The sequence below is a fragment of the Mus caroli genome, chromosome 8 (assembly GCF_900094665.2).
Source record: "Mus caroli chromosome 8, CAROLI_EIJ_v1.1, whole genome shotgun sequence".
NCBI classification, from domain to species: Eukaryota; Metazoa; Chordata; class Mammalia; order Rodentia; family Muridae; genus Mus; species Mus caroli.
The window spans coordinates 115,689,896-115,705,623 of NC_034577.1; the positions used below are offsets into that span (position 1 = coordinate 115,689,896).

Sequence of the window (15,728 nt, forward strand, 5' to 3'; positions counted from 1 at the left end):
TGAGTAGGAGAGTTGTATCTGACAGGGTTGGGAAGGGTGGGTGGGGGTGTCAGGGTCAGTGTAACACTGAGACCCAGAGTGAAATCGAAATAATCCAGACAGAAAATATGGTCTTAAAAAAAGTTAAAATAAGATGAGGCTGAGGCTCTTTTAGTAAACAGTGCAGAAAGTAGAAGTTGGGTGAACTAACCTGCCACAGACCACCCCAGTCCAGTATGGGGGCCCCTGGAATGAGGGTCCTTGAAGCTAGGTGGGTAAGGATTCGGCAGTGACAACAGAAACAAACAGAGGCAGTTTGAATCTGAGTGTATTCTGCAGCACTCAAACAGGGGGTTTATACACTAAAAAAAAAACAAACATTACATCTCTTAGAAACTATATCCAGTGAGACAATCACAAATACCAATAAAAATCATTTGACACAGTAAAGCACAAAAATCATCCAAGCGTTACAACTCTGAAACTATGTGTTCAGTGGATCACAACAGAACAGGTAACATCATTGTAAATCATCAAAATATAACAATTCTAAAAGGATGTAGTCAGTGGGGACAGTCATCCAAGGCTAGTGGCATATTCCCAGGAGCAGGTTAATAAATCTTTAACGGTCAGTGCTCTCAACCACTGAACTAACTTTCCAGCCCCATGGTCAATTATTACTTAACATCTAGTGCCTGATTTTTTTATAAATCTTCAATGTATCAATTTAAACTATTTTAATTCTTTCTAATTAAGGCTTTCTTGACCATATACCAAAATCCACTTCAGATGACACACGTGTAGCCATATGAAATTTTATTGTTGGGAAAGTTTTTATCATAATAGTTTTGTAAATGATTTAGAAAGTAAAGCATAGTTTTTTCTGGGGATAAGGTCATGTTAGTGGCCCCTTCTCTAGGGATGGTTTCTTACCCATTATTCTCGCTTAAGATCTTGGCCTAGGCTACCAGGAACTTGTAAATAAGAAAAGGAATAAGAGAAAACAAAACAGATAGATTGCCATGAGAACTAAGGCTCGATATTTTTTCTCCAGCAAAGAGTTCCACAACCGGTTCCATGAGGTCAGTTGCCTCAGTCTGTGGAACTTGTCACACAGATCCTACTGGAGGTGGGGTGGCACTAACCAATCCTGTCTCCTTGTCCCACAGTGAGAAAGGCACTATCGTTCCTGGCTATGATTTCTTGGTGAATTCTGTGTGGCCAGAAATAGTTCGAGGCCTAGAGGAAAAGCTACCCTCGCTCTTCAATCCTGGGGACCCAGACACCTTTCACCAGGTAATGGCTTGTGATTTGGAAGATACCCCGTGCCTCAGGAAAGTCACAGTTTGATTGACGTAGTTTCAGGCTACAGAAATGCAAAACTGTGATTGTTGACAGAGTGTTTTTATTGGACACACACTGCTTCTCTCAAGTGTGGATATGATACTTGGAGGACTGAGAGTGCTCTCATTTTATCTTAGGATTGTATTTCTATCTATGTGTATGTGTGAGGAGATGGGTCTATGTGCTTGAGTGCAGTCCACAGAAGAAAGTGTCAGGTCCCCTGGAGCTGGGGTTTACAGTAGATTGCCAGCCTCATGTTGTGTGTGCTGGGAACCAAACTCAGACCCTCTACAGGAACCATATGCAGGGAAATGGAGAGGTGGCTCAGTGGTTAGGAACACTGGCTGCTCTTCCAGAGACCAGGATTAGGTTCCCAGCACCCACATAGTGGCTCACAACCGCTTATAGCTCCAGTGCCAGGGCATCTGAAGCCTCTTCTGCCTTCCTCAGGCAGTAGACATGCAAGTGGCACAGAACACATACAGGCAAAACACCCATGCCCATTAAAAAAGAAAGAAGAGAGCTGTATGCACAGTTAACTGCTGAGCTGTCCTTCCAAGCCACGTTCCCATCTTAGATTGTGGTCATAATTCAGTCTAGAGGCCAAGACTTCACAAAGCCCAGTATCCGTGCCGTTGTTTTACACGAGAATTCAGCTGTGGGCCTGGTAAGAGCTCCTGGTGTGGGAAAGCTTGCAAACCTGAGTTCTGATTCCCAGCGTCTCCCACATGTGAGGCGTGGACCATGGGGGAAAAGAGCAAGCAGTGAAGATCGCAGGAGCCACAGGTGTCTTGCTGCACCACAGGTGTCTGGGCATGGCAGTGCCTGCGAGCCCTGCCCTAGCACTTGTTCTGGAGCCTGGTTTGGCGGGCTCTTTCCCCATAAGCAGTATTTATTTTAGTTGTGTGGCTTTAAAGGTGTGGTGGGGTAAACTCTGCTCCTCTCTGCTCAGCTTCACCTCCCCCTCCCCTTTCTTTCTCCCTCTTTTCCTGCCCTTTAGTAATCTAGGCTTTGGAGGATTTTCTCCTGTGTACTGATTTTTCCTTCTACAGAGGCAGGTGTGTCCTCCCTCCTCACTCAATAAACTTACAGGGGAAGTCACGCTCTGCCACTTCTGTGTGATGTTTAAAACTAGGCATTTCCTGGTGTTTGGAGTCTTCACGCTGCAGATCTCCCCTCCTGCTGCTGACTGTTGCTCCCTGGGGACCGGCACATTCTTTGTCTTCTTCCTGATTGCAGTCCTTTGAAAGCTCTACAGCAGCAGTTCTTGACCTGGGGGTCACAACCTGTTTGTGGGAGTCGTGACCCTTTCACAGAGGTCACATATCAGACAACCTGCATCTCAGATATTTACACTGTGGTTCATAATAGTAGCAAAATTGCACTTATGAAGTAGCAACAAAATAATTTGAGGGCTGGGGTCACCACAACATGAGGGACCCCATTAAAGGGTCACAGCATTAGGGAGACTCAGAAGCACTGCTTCATAGTAAGGCTTACTGACAGCACATGCCATGTCTTGATAATAAAGTCAGTCTGTCTGTCTGCACATAATGACCTTGCTTTTCCTTGGGGAAGAAAGTTTGCTAAGAGGTCAAACTCTGAAGTTTGAGTGAAGACAAGTATTTCCATCCATGCTGGGGTGGTCACGTGTGTCGTCTCCCCAGGCTTTGGTTTCCTCCTCGGCCCCTTGGCTGCTGCTTCACTCCACATGATGCTTGGCACCTTCCTTCCGGGCAGTGACTGCCTCTTCAGTGTCTGAACGGCCTCTCCTGAGTGTTGAGTGCTCGCTGTTAATGACCTCCATGGTCGTTTCCAGTACTGTTGGTTTGCTAATCTGCTGTTTAATGTTAGCGCTTCCCACCATCTGGAGAGGCACAGGAGACTTAGTGGGAACTTTGGCTTAGACAAGTATGGAGCTTGTACCAGAGAAACCCGTCTGTCCACTGTGCTGTTTGTCCTGCATTTAGAATATTGAATGATATGGTGACTTGTGTTTTCCGTAAGTTGTGTAAGCAGGTTTTGTGATTTTAGAAATGGTGTGTTTTAGATTGGATACTGTGCGTGGGGTGAAGGAGCAGTGGATGTGAGCCGATCAGGGGTCTTTCTATCTTGCTGTGTTCTTCAGAGACTCTTAAGGACCATGGTGGCTCAGCAGAGGTTTGGACTCAGAAGAGAACCTTTCTGAGAGAACCTGAACTCCAAATTCTTAGCAGGCCTCTGGCCCAGGGCTAGTGGCTGCATTTTCTGTGGGTCTCTATCACTTGAAGAAATGCCTCTGGCTTGAAGTCCACACCACTGTTCTTCTGAAAGCGTGGTCCTCTGTACTCCTTCAGCCTTGCTATCTCCAGAGACAGTTCAGGTGCCTTTGTCTCCGCTCCTTACATCTTGACCACCCCCAGAGAATAAGAGAGTTTAGGAATTTGGTGACATGGGATTGAGCCCTGTCTAACTGAGAACGTCCAGCAGAGTTTACAGGGAGCCTGGGACTTAGAGAATGGAGACCCCTCAGAAGCCAAGCGCAGCTTGCTGTGTTTCCTAGCAGTGCCTGGGGGGGAAGGGAGGTTATCATGGTGACGGTGCATATGTTTAGTGTGTCCGTCTGTCCTGTCGTCTTTCGTCCACAGGAATCACACAGTGTCTCCTCCGGTAGGTTTTCTTTCCTCATTTCCTTTTAAAAGACTTCTGCTAGGAGAGATGACTCCTCCTACGTCATCTGTCTGTGATCCCGTGTGAGGGTCATGGCTGCCCCGGAAGCAGTGTGTGTTATTAGAAAGCACTGGACTTGTAGAGGAACACCTGGCTTCAGATGGGCTTTTCCCTCACACCTCACCCTCACAGCAGCACACATCGCTGTGGTCAGGGCTGAAGCTCTAAGGACGGGGAAGTTGGAGTTATCAGGAGGCTGCCCTGAGGACAGTCGCTCCTGCCTGGTTCTGTGGTGGCCTTGCAGTCTCAGCTGCAGTCTGAGCATGTGCTCCTGACTGTCTGTCTACCTGGCTGATGGAGAAAATCCCACCGTTTGTTCTTGTTCTAGAAATACACTGTGAGCATGGACTTTGTGCAGAGGTTTGAGCGGCAGTGTGGATCCCAGGCCAGTGTAAAGCGACTGCGAGCACACCCTGCCTATCACAGCTTCAGCAATAAGTGGAACCTGCCTGTTTACTTTCAGATAAGGTCAGTCACTCACCCAATTCTACCCCTCCACAGATGTTGGAAAATAGGTGTTCAGTCCCTGGTGGGGAAAGTAAATGCCCACATGGCCCAGACGGCTTCAGGTTGTACAGGAGAGCTGAAGTTTTTGGAACATGCTAGAGCATTCGTGTGAGTGTACAGTTTGCAGTTCCTTCTGCGACATGGACTCCGTGATGTGGAGGCTTAGGTATCTTTACTCCCTGTCCCTCCTCAGAGCTCCACGTCCACAGCACATATGTGCTTCTTGCTGTCTGGTACTTAGAGCAGAGGAAAGCAGCACCCTCCACGCTGGGCTGCCCCAGGGGCCATTTTGTAAGAGTGCTTCTGCTTCCCCTTAGACCATGGTGCTTAAGGAAAGATGTGAGTAGAGTCCTTCCCCAAACCCAAACGCTAAAGCTGGACATTTCCTCTCCTGAGCTCCACAGACGGTGACACCACAGACGACGGTGACACTCCAGTGCATCTGAAGGGTACAGCATGGCCGATCGGGGCTCACCATGGTGATCAGCAGCTTTGCATGGTGATCACCTTAGCCTCCATAAGGCCATTATGCCTGGACCTTTCCCTCTGAGCTGTGTTCCTTGGCTCAGCAGCAGATGTCTCTCTGCTCTGTGGAGTGCGAGCTGTCAGGGCTCTGTTCCCATGGTTTCTGTGACCTGGCATAAGCATTCACATAACTTGGGGTCTCGTGCCTTTACCAAGTCTGCTAACTAAACCTGGTTTCCTGTCCAGCTTCATGCTTTCTGTTGGGTTCTATGTTCTAGGCCACTGAAGACCACAGCAATGACACGTCCTCTCTTGGGCTTCTTACATGGCTCCACCTTCCCATTGTGGACAGGGCAACCAGGACCTCAGCCTCTGCATCAGTCTGCTTTCCTGTGTTTTGTGTAGATTTTGAAAGATGCTGTGGGCTGAAGCAGAGCCCTCGAGGCTGGCGTGCACCTCCACCACCCGTAGCCCTTCCTCTTGTCCTTGCACTTGGATGCTGCTTCCTGGGCGGCTCCCTCAGGCTCTCACCACCTCTCTCTCTCTGCTTCATGTTCCTTCTGTGTCTTCCCTCTGCTGTTGCCAAGGCCAGCCTGTTGTAGGCTTCCCCGGCACCTGCTCAGCTCATTGCCACAGATGGCTCTCAGGTGTCGCTGAGATGAACTCATCCTGAACGTTAGTCAGGATTCCCCATTACTGAGGGAGTTAGTGCCGCAGACCCTCTGGGTCCCTGTGTCTGCGTGGAATGGGGTTAGCAACTGGCAAGAGTGTGCAGAGGTTGCAGCTTAGAAACAGTGCCCACGAAAGCAGGCAGTTGTCAAACATGTTGCCTCTGTTAGTGAAACCCAGGTGTGATGGGTGGCTGGCTGCAGGGACTGGCTGCCATCAGAGTGTAGGCTGCAGCAGGAAGGTCGGCAGAGATGAAGGGCGTGTGCAGTGAGCCCATGGTTGACTGGGGACTTGGGGTATTCTTCAGGTGACAAAGGCAGGTGTCAAGCCGGCTTTCTGTGTCTTAGTTTGGGCCGTTTCTTCACTGTGGTATTGCTGGCATGGGGGGGGGAGGGTGTTTGGAGATAACGCTGTGTAGCCTTGAGCTGCTACTACACAGTGGAACTCAGGGGATCCTCTCAGCGAGGCATGGATGGCATGTATTTGAGACTAGCTGCAGATAGCAGAGAACCCTGCAGGACAGTGGCTTCATCTGGAGTTTATTTCTTATACAGTAAAAGGGAGAAGAGCGTCCGGATATCCTGAGAACACTGGGTCAGTGGGCAGGAGAGGAGGCTGTGCAGGCAGAAGCATCCTGCAGGCCCCTCCCACCTGACACTGACCCATTTCCCTCTTCCTCAGGTTCCGAGAAGTGGCAGGATCCCTGGAAGCAGCCCTCACAGACGGGCTCGAGGACGCCCCAGGTAAGCTCGGCAGGAGACAGCAGGTGTCCCAGGTCTGAGCGGGCTCCTGCCTCTTCCCACCACACAGGGATTTGTGCAGTAAGGACACTGGCTTAACATCTTAAAGAAACAAAAAAACCATGACCCCATAACATGCTAGGCAAGCACTCTGCTAGTAAGCTAAGTTCTCAGACATTTTACTTTTTTATGCAACCAATAGAAAGCAGTCTTGGTTCATTGAATTTCTTGCTTCAGAGAGATGGTGGCAGAGGATGCTTTATAAAGTTCCAAGCAGGCCTTTTCCTCCTGGTGCGTGCGGCCGCTGTGCCCTCCAGACTCTGTGATCAGCTCTCGAGATTGCGCACGTTTGTGTGGAATGGCTGTACATTCAATCAGCTATCTGTAGACGTCTGCAGTTCACCTTCCTTCCTGCCCCCAACCCAGCTATGGGAAGGCAGCACATGGTCTGCATGCTCCTGTCCCCTCCTAAGAACAACTCGGTTGGAACACAGCTCAGGCTTCTTGGGGCTCTGGGCAGATGGCAGCTGCAGGTGTTGAGACTCGTGACACCATTCTTGGTAGCCATTGAGATACATAATATTTCTGAGGCACAAAGGTTCCAGGTTCTCCGGCTCTGACACAGCCAGGTCTATCCTGAAACCCCTCATTGAGTCATGGAGCTGCCTCTTCTGTCCATCTGTAAGGATTGACCTCCTCTGTGTGCGTAGGAGCCAAACTGAGGTCGGGAAAAGTAAAAACTGAAATGCAAGCTTGCATGCTGTCACACACCATTGCCATTGCGTGTGCTGTGTGGTAGACAGCACCGTTAAGACAGGTGAGCATCGTGTTTGATGCTAACTCCCATGCCTGGAACCTGTCAGGTGAGTTACCAAACAGCACAGTGAAGACCCGTGGTCTGGGGCTGTTCTAGCATCTCTGTTGGCCGCAGGTCCACAGCATGCCCTGTTCTTTACTTTGAGTTGTGTGCCAATGCCTAGAGTTAGACGGCAGCTGTAACGGGACAGTGTGCCCTGAGTCCACACTTTTTCTCCAGCTGGAAGTCCGTATTGCCTTTTGGCTTCTCACAGAACATGGATCAGCCTGGGCAAATGCTGGTCCGATGAGATGTTCCTACCTTTGTTGGCACACCGTCTGTGGAGGCTCACGCTGCAGATTCTGGCCAGATTCTCTGTGTTTGTCAGTGAGGTGAGTGGGTACCATGCAGCCTCCTCTACCCAGCTAGCACTGGGAGGACCAGGAGGGGCTGTGGCTAAATACCCACAGGGCGTCCAGAGTGTCCTGTGGGGTCAGATCCAGCGGTGGGCACCTGGCCACATGCTCAGGGTTAATTACTGAGAATTCCCATCCTAGTGACTTCCTCAAAATCAGATTCCTAAAGCACCCTGAAAATAAGATGTTCGTTTTAATGAGAAATATTAGGTTTAAGTTTTAAACAGTGAGGTGATCATCCAAGCAGAAGTGGTCACCTGCATGCTAGGCTCTCCTGACCCTCTCAGCCAGTGCCTTAGCTCTCTGCACACCATGAAGCCCATGGCTCTTGTCCCCAGGAGGTTGGTGCCTCTAGGAGCTGAGCGACAGCTTTAGGTCCTTGCAGACATCAGTGTTCAGAGCCACCTCAGGGACACCCTCAGAGACAGACGCACAAGCCAGTCCTCACAGTGCAGAAGTCTAGAAACAGGGAGACAGTCTTTAAAAAGAAGCACACCACGGAGAGCAGTGCAGTGCAGGCCCATCCACTTTCCGGAGCAGAGTGCAGGCTTAGGGCAGCTGCAGTCCGGCGTAGCTCTGCCGCCCCTTGCCCTGTGGACTTGAGTCTCTGGTTCTCTGTAAATTGGCAAAATGGCCTCTGCGTGTGACTGTGATGAAAATATACCTGTGAGCTGAGGTGCCAGGAGGAGGGGGAGCTCTGTGGAAGGTGGGGTGTGTCTCTCCTCCCCCCTCTGCTCACAGACTTCCTCAGTCTTTCCTACCCCACTGGCTGTCCCAGAAGACACAGTTCTAAGAACAGCAGGGCTCAAACCCACCTGAGATAGACATGCTGTACCCTGCAGCCTATGTGTGTGCAGAGCTGCTGAGCATGTACAAACGCCCTATGTCTCCGAGGGAGTGTTTGATCGTTGAAATCCCTTTTCAGCTTTCTGTCAGGCCCATTTCTAATGAGAGTGCCAAGGAGACTAAAAAGCCTTTGACTGGCAGCAAAGACCCTTCAGAAGACCAAGGAAGCCATCCTTCAGAAGCAGGCGCCACGTCCATTTCTAGCACTCAGCTGGTGTATGTGGTCTCAGACCTGGGCAGGCTACAGGAATGGGTGAGCTTCGCTGCACTGGACACTGGATCTGTGAACTGTGGGTGGGCCCCATGCAGCCGACGAGGACATTCTGTCCTATGGGATGTTTCCCTCCACAGTGGCCTCTGAGTGGGCCACACTTTGGGTCTTGGTCCCTGCTGTGATGCGCTGTGCCCACTGCTCCACTGAGGGTCAGGAGAAAGCTGACCCTCAGCATAAGCAGGCTCCGCTCTTCCTCCTCAGCTCAGCTCTGCTTGGGCACAGTGGGCTGGCCTGTAATCATCTTCACTTCACGGCCCCAGATGTCTGAGAGTGCTGATGCAATCAAAGTCCCCACCACTTTCTCTGTTGGGCCCCTGTTTTGCTCCCAGCATTTAGAGAACTTTATGGACACACAAAGTTTACATCTCCAAATAGATTTTGCTTTTCACGGTTTATATTTTGTATGATTGAATAAATATATTGTGTGTTCTGAGAGAACATGGCCTAGTTACTGTGAGCAGTTCTGGTGTCATGGAGAGCTGTAAAATGAGGTTTTGCTTTTCTGCCTTCAGTGGCTGTGCAGCCAGCAGCCCCACACTGTGCCCAGTGGCTGCTGTAGTGAGAGCCTGGCCCGCCTGGTGGGGACTTTACCTACGGGCGCTGCCCTAGGTTTCCACACTTGTTACTCAAGTCTGAGGTTGTGGATGCAGGACTGCTCGTTCTGATTCAAAGAAGGAACTAATGTCCAAAATGTGTTTCAGCTTCCAGACCTCCTGGAGACAGTCAAGCAGAAACTCGAAATGATTGGCTTTAAGAATTTTTCATCTATCTCAGGTAAGAAGTGAACTTAGACGCAGACTCTGAATAAGAAATAACGTAAAGTGCGAGGCTGTAGACTCGGGGACGTTTAGACTAACACCTCGACTCCAGTGTAAATCCTTAGCTGTCTCAGTGTTTTGCTCTTTGATTTCACGTCTGTAAGCGAGATGCTGTTTTGTACTAATGAACTGATTTGCTAGCACACTCTAAACGCCACGGTCACATTTTAATGAAGCTCACCCTAGCTGACCAGTGACTCATTCCACTGCCCTGTGTCACAGCGGCCCTGGAAGACTCCCAGAGCGCCTTGTCTGCCCATGTGCCGGCTCTGAGCAGCAGGATTGCCCAGGACCTGAGCGAGGCTTGCTTCAGTTATCTCAAGAGTGCCCTAGAGGTCCCCAGGCTTTACCGCAGGACCAATAAGGTCAGTGTCACTTGTGGAGAAAGCTCTGTGGTGTGCAGGGCCAGGGAGATGTGGACCACAGTCAGATCACAGGGTGGACTGAGGTACAGGACTCAGGAGGGTCAGGAGCCAGTTCAACTCACAGTGTGTGCTTGGCCCTGTGGGCTTTAGATTGTAAGGAAAACTACGTTTTGTGTGTGTGTGTGAGTCCTGACTGATGTGGAACTCACTCTGTAAGCCAGGGTGGCCTCAGTTGCACAGACATTGCTTGCCTTTCTCTCTGCCTCAGAATGCTGCCATTAAAGATGTGCAGGGCCACACCTGTCTGGAAAAGTACTTTCTTTTTAAAAAATAAATAAAGGAAGGAAGTAATTATTGGGAGCGACTCTGTTTGAATGTTAACTGCCTTGTCAGCCATAAGTGCTTCCTTGATATATATGACTGTCTCCTACATGCATGTATAAGCACCGTGTGCCTGCCTGCTGGATCCCCTGAAACTGGGGTTACAGATGGTTGTGAGCCACCATGTGAATACTGGGAATCTGGGTCCTCTGCCAGAGCAACAAGTATCCTTAACTGCTGAGTCTTCTTTCCAGCACCAAGAAACGGTTTAATAGTTAAACGGTTTATTCATTTAAACTTTATTTTGTCTCCATATAGTCCCCCCAAGTTTTAATTAACCTTACTCCTGCAAATCTTTATTGGAAATACCTGGGTTTCCTTGTTGTTTTAGTGAGCACATTAGAAAGCATGCATTAGGAATATGTTAGCGGCCAGTGAGGTAGCCCAGTGGGCAGGGTGCATGTTGCCAAGAGCACAGGCTCGCTGGCGCTGCAGAGACTTTGCAGAGCTACCGGGGGTCTTTTCCACTCATCTCCATGCGTTCTCTCCTCGTTCCTGCTCTCTCGTGATTGGTTCTTCCTCTGCTTGTCTTTCACGGTCATGGTGAAGTGCTAGACTTAGTTTACTGCCCTTTTGTTTACCTGAGACTCAGGAACTGTAGCAGTGATCTATGACCTTGCCTTTGCTTAGGTGCTAAGCAGCTCCCGTTAGCATTACCCATTTGTTGCAAGAATTTTGGAGTACAGGAGGGAATTCCTTGCTGCTGGACTTACATTGACCACAGTTTGTGTGAGGTTGCTTTCCTCTTGTTCATTTATCGTCATCGTCATCATCACCATCACCATTACTATCACCATTGTTACTGTCACCTTGAGAACAGAGCTTTACTCTGTATCCCAGACTAGCTTAGAATTGTTTGTGTAGCTAAGGTTACCCTCAAGCTCATGGCAGTCCTGTGCCTGAGCCTTCTAAGTGCTGGGCTTACAAGTGTGAGCCACCATGTCCAGCTGTCCCCTTTCATGTTAAAGTTTGGACTGGCAAAGCCTATGTGGTAGTCACACCGCTCGCTGTCCCCGCACTTGGCAGGCTAAGAGGAGAATCACAAATTTGATGCCGTCCAGAGCTACAAAGTCAGGCTCTGACTCCAATAAGCCAACCAAGCAGATCTAGATATGCAATAGAACACCATTAATAGAATACCATTAACTTGTAACAAAGTATCCTGCTTTGCTGTTTCTTGTTGGACCTGAAGCCCCCTTAGGGGCCTGGGCACATTCCCAGCTGCCTTCCTTCCTTCTGTTGTGTCTGTGTTAATATGCACAGCACATCAGCCCCCACTGAGCCCTGGGGCAGTCTTCACCTGCAGGGCAAGGAACCAAGTCCTCTGTGCCATCCTGCTACTTAAACAAGATGTAGAACCAGCCCTGGGCATCTGTCTAGTGGGAAGAGTCAGGGCTTAGCCCCGTGCATCCTGCCTCAGAATCAAGCATAATCTGCAGCAGAGGCAGGGGGGTGTCTCCTTGGCACACTGCTGCCCCTAGGTGGTTCTGTGGCCCCCTGGCTGCTTTCTGGGAGGGATGGAGCTATTTGCTGAACATTAATGGTATGGTGACTATTTATTTCCTTCTGTCCCTAACTCCTGCTTACAATGGCATTCCAGGAGGTCCCCAGCACAGCCTCTTCATATGTGGACAGTGCGCTGAAGCCACTGTACCAGCTTCAGAGTGGACATGGGGACAAGGTGCAGCCAGCAGTGATGCAAAGCTGGCTGCAGGAAGCTCTGTCAGACAGCACACACAGGTAAGCTAGTGTGACCTCTAGAGAGCTGCCCATCTGCACCCTGGGCAAGGGCTCCTGGAGCATTGGGTTGCCTGTAGAAACTGCAGCTGTGAATGGGCAAGGTGTGGGCAGGCACTTGATCCAATCCCTCCCCCCCCCCCCCCCCCCCTCCACCTGCAGTACAGTCAGGCTGACCTGGGCTCAGTGAGTCCCCAACCTGAACCCCGAGGGCACCTTTACTGCCCTCCCCGCTCAGCACAGCCAGGTCCTTCCTCTCCTCAGCAGATTCAGATGTGCAGTAGAATTACCACAGTAACAGAGTATCCTCCAGCGGGTCCCTTAGATGATGGACGGGAAGGACTGACTGTGCGTGTAAAGTGAGATCGGCAGAAGGCCCAGCAGGAGCAGTTAACTGGATGACTTCCTAGCCACCTCTTGGCTGGTGGAATCGCCTCTTGGCTCCTGGTGGAGTTTGTCTAGCATTCTCACAGCCCTGGGTTCCGTCTGCAGCACAGGAGAGAGGGAAGCGGCCTGTGGCTCTGTTTTACTAGTGGTTTATTACTCACCATCTTACAGTAGGGTTTGTTTTCACTTTGAGTTCACCCCCGAGCCCCCACCTTGCTGTGTGGGTCAGTTTAGAAACAACAGTACCTAATCCCGTGGTTTTGTAGGCAAATAAGTTCCCAGTGCCACACAGTCAGTTTGTCAACCAGGCAAGAAAGTGACTGATTTGTAATGTTATGTGAAAGTTTGGGAATAAGTGAGCTTTGTTGAAAATCCTGAGATATGTTTGTACTTTAAGAGGCAGAATGCTTGACTGGCCTTGATGTGCTGTAGAGAGTCCTGCACCTGGAAAGGACACTGGCCCTCAGTTCCCGTACTTAGAGCTAGCGTTTTTTATTTGTATGTACGTGGAAGGCCGAAGGTGGCTTCTTCCATTATTCTCCACCTAGTTGAGACAGGGTCTCACTGAGCCCCGAACTCATGAATTCAACTGTGCTGGCCATCTGGAGAAACCCCAGTGACTGTCCTATCTGCACCCCAGTGCTAGGATTACAGGCAGGCATCAGAGGTGCTGGGGATCCGAACCCAGGTCCTCGTGTGTGCACAGCAAACTCCTCACCCATTGAGCCTTCTCCCCAGCCCCAGGACTAGGGCTTTAAACAGACACCATGCACTCTCGGGGAGCATCATGCTAGAGACTTAGGAAACATGACAGCCCGTTTTCCAGTTGAGCTGTTTTGTATGTGACCGTCATCTTAAGAATCTCTTATTTACGCCGGGCAGTGGTGGTGCATGCCTTTAATCCCAGCACTTGGGAGGTAGAGGCAGGCGGATTTCTGAGTTCGAGGACAGCCTGGTCTACAAAGTGAGTTCCAGGACAGCCAGGGCTACACAGAGAAACCCTGTCTCAAAAAAAACAAACAAAACAAAACAAAACAAAACAAAAAAGAATCTCTTATTTACAAAGCAAGTTCCTACATGGTGTCACCAGTGTCTGTTACCAACCTGCCATTACCATCTTGTGTCCAAGGTACTTTGAGACTGTGTCGGACGTGCTGAACTCAGTGAAGAAGATGGAGGAAAGCCTGAAGCGCCTCAAACAAGCCAGGAGATCCCCAGCCACCAACCCTGTCAGCTCCAGCGGTGGCGGTATGAGTGATGACGACAAGATCCGACTGCAGCTGGCCCTGGACGTGGAGCACCTGGGAGAACAGGTACTGGGAGCGTGCGCCTGCTCTGAGGACCAGGCTTGCAAGGCTGAGGTGTCACCTCCCTAGGGCCATCGATAGAAAAGAGTCAGGCCCTGCTTGCTGTGAAGAAGGGTGTGTGCCAGGAAGTAGACAATAGAAAAGGCAGAGGGATCCCGAGTGTCCCCTCCCTCCCAACAGCAGGTGCCCTGGGTGCTTCAGCACTTGCTCAGGCTGTCCGCAGAGCTGCCCTTACTGCCTGAAATCCTGAGCCAGCGGCAGGGCCTGCAGCTTCCTGCCCTGTGCCATATAGAGCACCGATTTTGACATCATGGTAGATGGCTGATGGCAGCTGGTAAACCTCCCACGAGGGTGCAGTGACATCCACAATACCACCATTTACAAATGTAGGCAACTGCCTTTCTTGACAGTCAGGTCTCTATATAGCCTGTTATCCCTGCATTCAGGATACCTAGGCAGGGGGATTGCCACAAGTGGAATTGTAAAACCCAGTCTCAAAAAACGATAGTGAAATAGACAGCCTGCAGATACCTGCCACCATGTTTATTCCATAAGGAATCCGAAGTCTTTCCCAAGCAAGACAAGGGCAGAGCAAGTAGGGATATGCCGTCCCTGCTGCTGCTCAGGCGGGACACCCGGTAGCACAGAGTGCTGCCATGCTGTGTGTCTTAGTCCCTTGCTCTCGAGACGGCGCGGAGAAAAAGGAGAGCTCACTGTGCTTTGTGGGAAACTCTAACTAAAGAAGAATTTTCTTTTCTATTCTCTGCACGTGGGTTTTCTCTCCCAGCATTTTCTGAAGCCCACAGAAGAGCCTCCTGCCCTGGCTAGAGTCCAGCATGATGGGCTAGCTCCTTAGAATATGAAGAGCCTCCTGCCCTGGCTAGAGTCCAGCATGATGGGCTAGCTCCTTAGAATATGAAGAGCCTTCTGCCCTGGCTAGAGTCCAGCATGATGGGCTAGCTCCTTAGAATATGAAGTGCGCGGCCCGTGCTACGTGGGCTTGCACCGAGCCAGCTCTTTGTGCTAATGGAAAGCCTTTCCCTCCTTCCTTTGGGAACACTTTGTGCCTTAGTGGGGCAGGGTCAGTTTGTCCTGGCTTTAATGGCAGCCTCCTTTCCCAGTCAGATTTCATCACAGTGACAACTCATTCTCATGGCCTTTGCAGATACAAAGGATGGGCTTGCAGACCAGCGACATCAAGAGCTTCCCAGCCCTCACGGAGCTCGTCCTTGCTGCCAGGGACCAGGCGGCTGCAGAACAGCCCTAGGCATCCTGGCAGGACCTGGAGTGGGGAAGAAAGCAACCCTTGTCCTCCAGGTCACCCAGCAACAGCCTGTACCTCCGCCCACTTATGTGGGCCATCTTTCACCAAGAAAGAACCAAAAGCCTTTCCATTGTATGGAAGATCGTTTTTATGACATTCGAAGCTTTTTGCTCTAGTTTACAGAACAAATTGTTTTATTTTTATTGTAAATCTTAGTGTAGACCAGCTGATGTCTACAATATGGTAAAAGTAAATCGACAAGTGTGGTTGGCGGGCTATCCTGGCCCTGCAGGGCAAGCACAGGGCAGGATGCACCAATGGAGTAGAACATTGATTGTCCCCAACCCTCCGACCTGGGAGATACTGTCAGCCCTATGCCTCCTTAGAGACTACAAAGTGGTCTGTCCATCTGGGCACAGAAGAATAGCACTTCCAATCTTGCCAGTCTGCACCTCTGTCAGAGCCAGAGCCGGCAGTAAAGATTCATTTCCTAAATAAAAGAAGTAGCTACTGCAGATGTGTGAGTTATGTATCCAGTCTCAGTGGCCCTCTTGCCTGCCTTCAGTGACACACACTCCCTGTGGCACAGATGGGAGGATGCTGTCTCTGTAGGTCTCCCTCTAGCTGCTTCAGGTGGGTAGAATGGTACTCTACCAAGGAGCTGTGCTGTTGGTAGTCGTGGGAGGTCATAGCTGCATCTTGAACACACACGGTTTCATACCCA

General features: G+C 50.3%; 1 protein-coding gene across 1 annotated transcript in view; it reads left to right on the plus strand.

The window, feature by feature from the left end:
* Cog2 (component of oligomeric golgi complex 2) overlaps positions 1-15,519 on the plus strand; it is a 31,610-nt gene extending 16,091 nt beyond the window's left edge. The window contains exons 9-18 of the mRNA XM_021170856.1: positions 1,149-1,275; positions 4,361-4,500; positions 6,355-6,416; positions 7,450-7,601; positions 8,551-8,724; positions 9,447-9,519; positions 9,786-9,928; positions 11,910-12,049; positions 13,563-13,746; positions 14,906-15,519. Of these exons, the coding sequence (XP_021026515.1) occupies positions 1,149-1,275; positions 4,361-4,500; positions 6,355-6,416; positions 7,450-7,601; positions 8,551-8,724; positions 9,447-9,519; positions 9,786-9,928; positions 11,910-12,049; positions 13,563-13,746; positions 14,906-15,007 (1,297 nt within the window). The 3' untranslated portion in view covers positions 15,008-15,519. The remainder of the gene's footprint in view (positions 1-1,148; positions 1,276-4,360; positions 4,501-6,354; positions 6,417-7,449; positions 7,602-8,550; positions 8,725-9,446; positions 9,520-9,785; positions 9,929-11,909; positions 12,050-13,562; positions 13,747-14,905) is intronic.
* Positions 15,520-15,728: the final 209 nt, after the last annotated feature.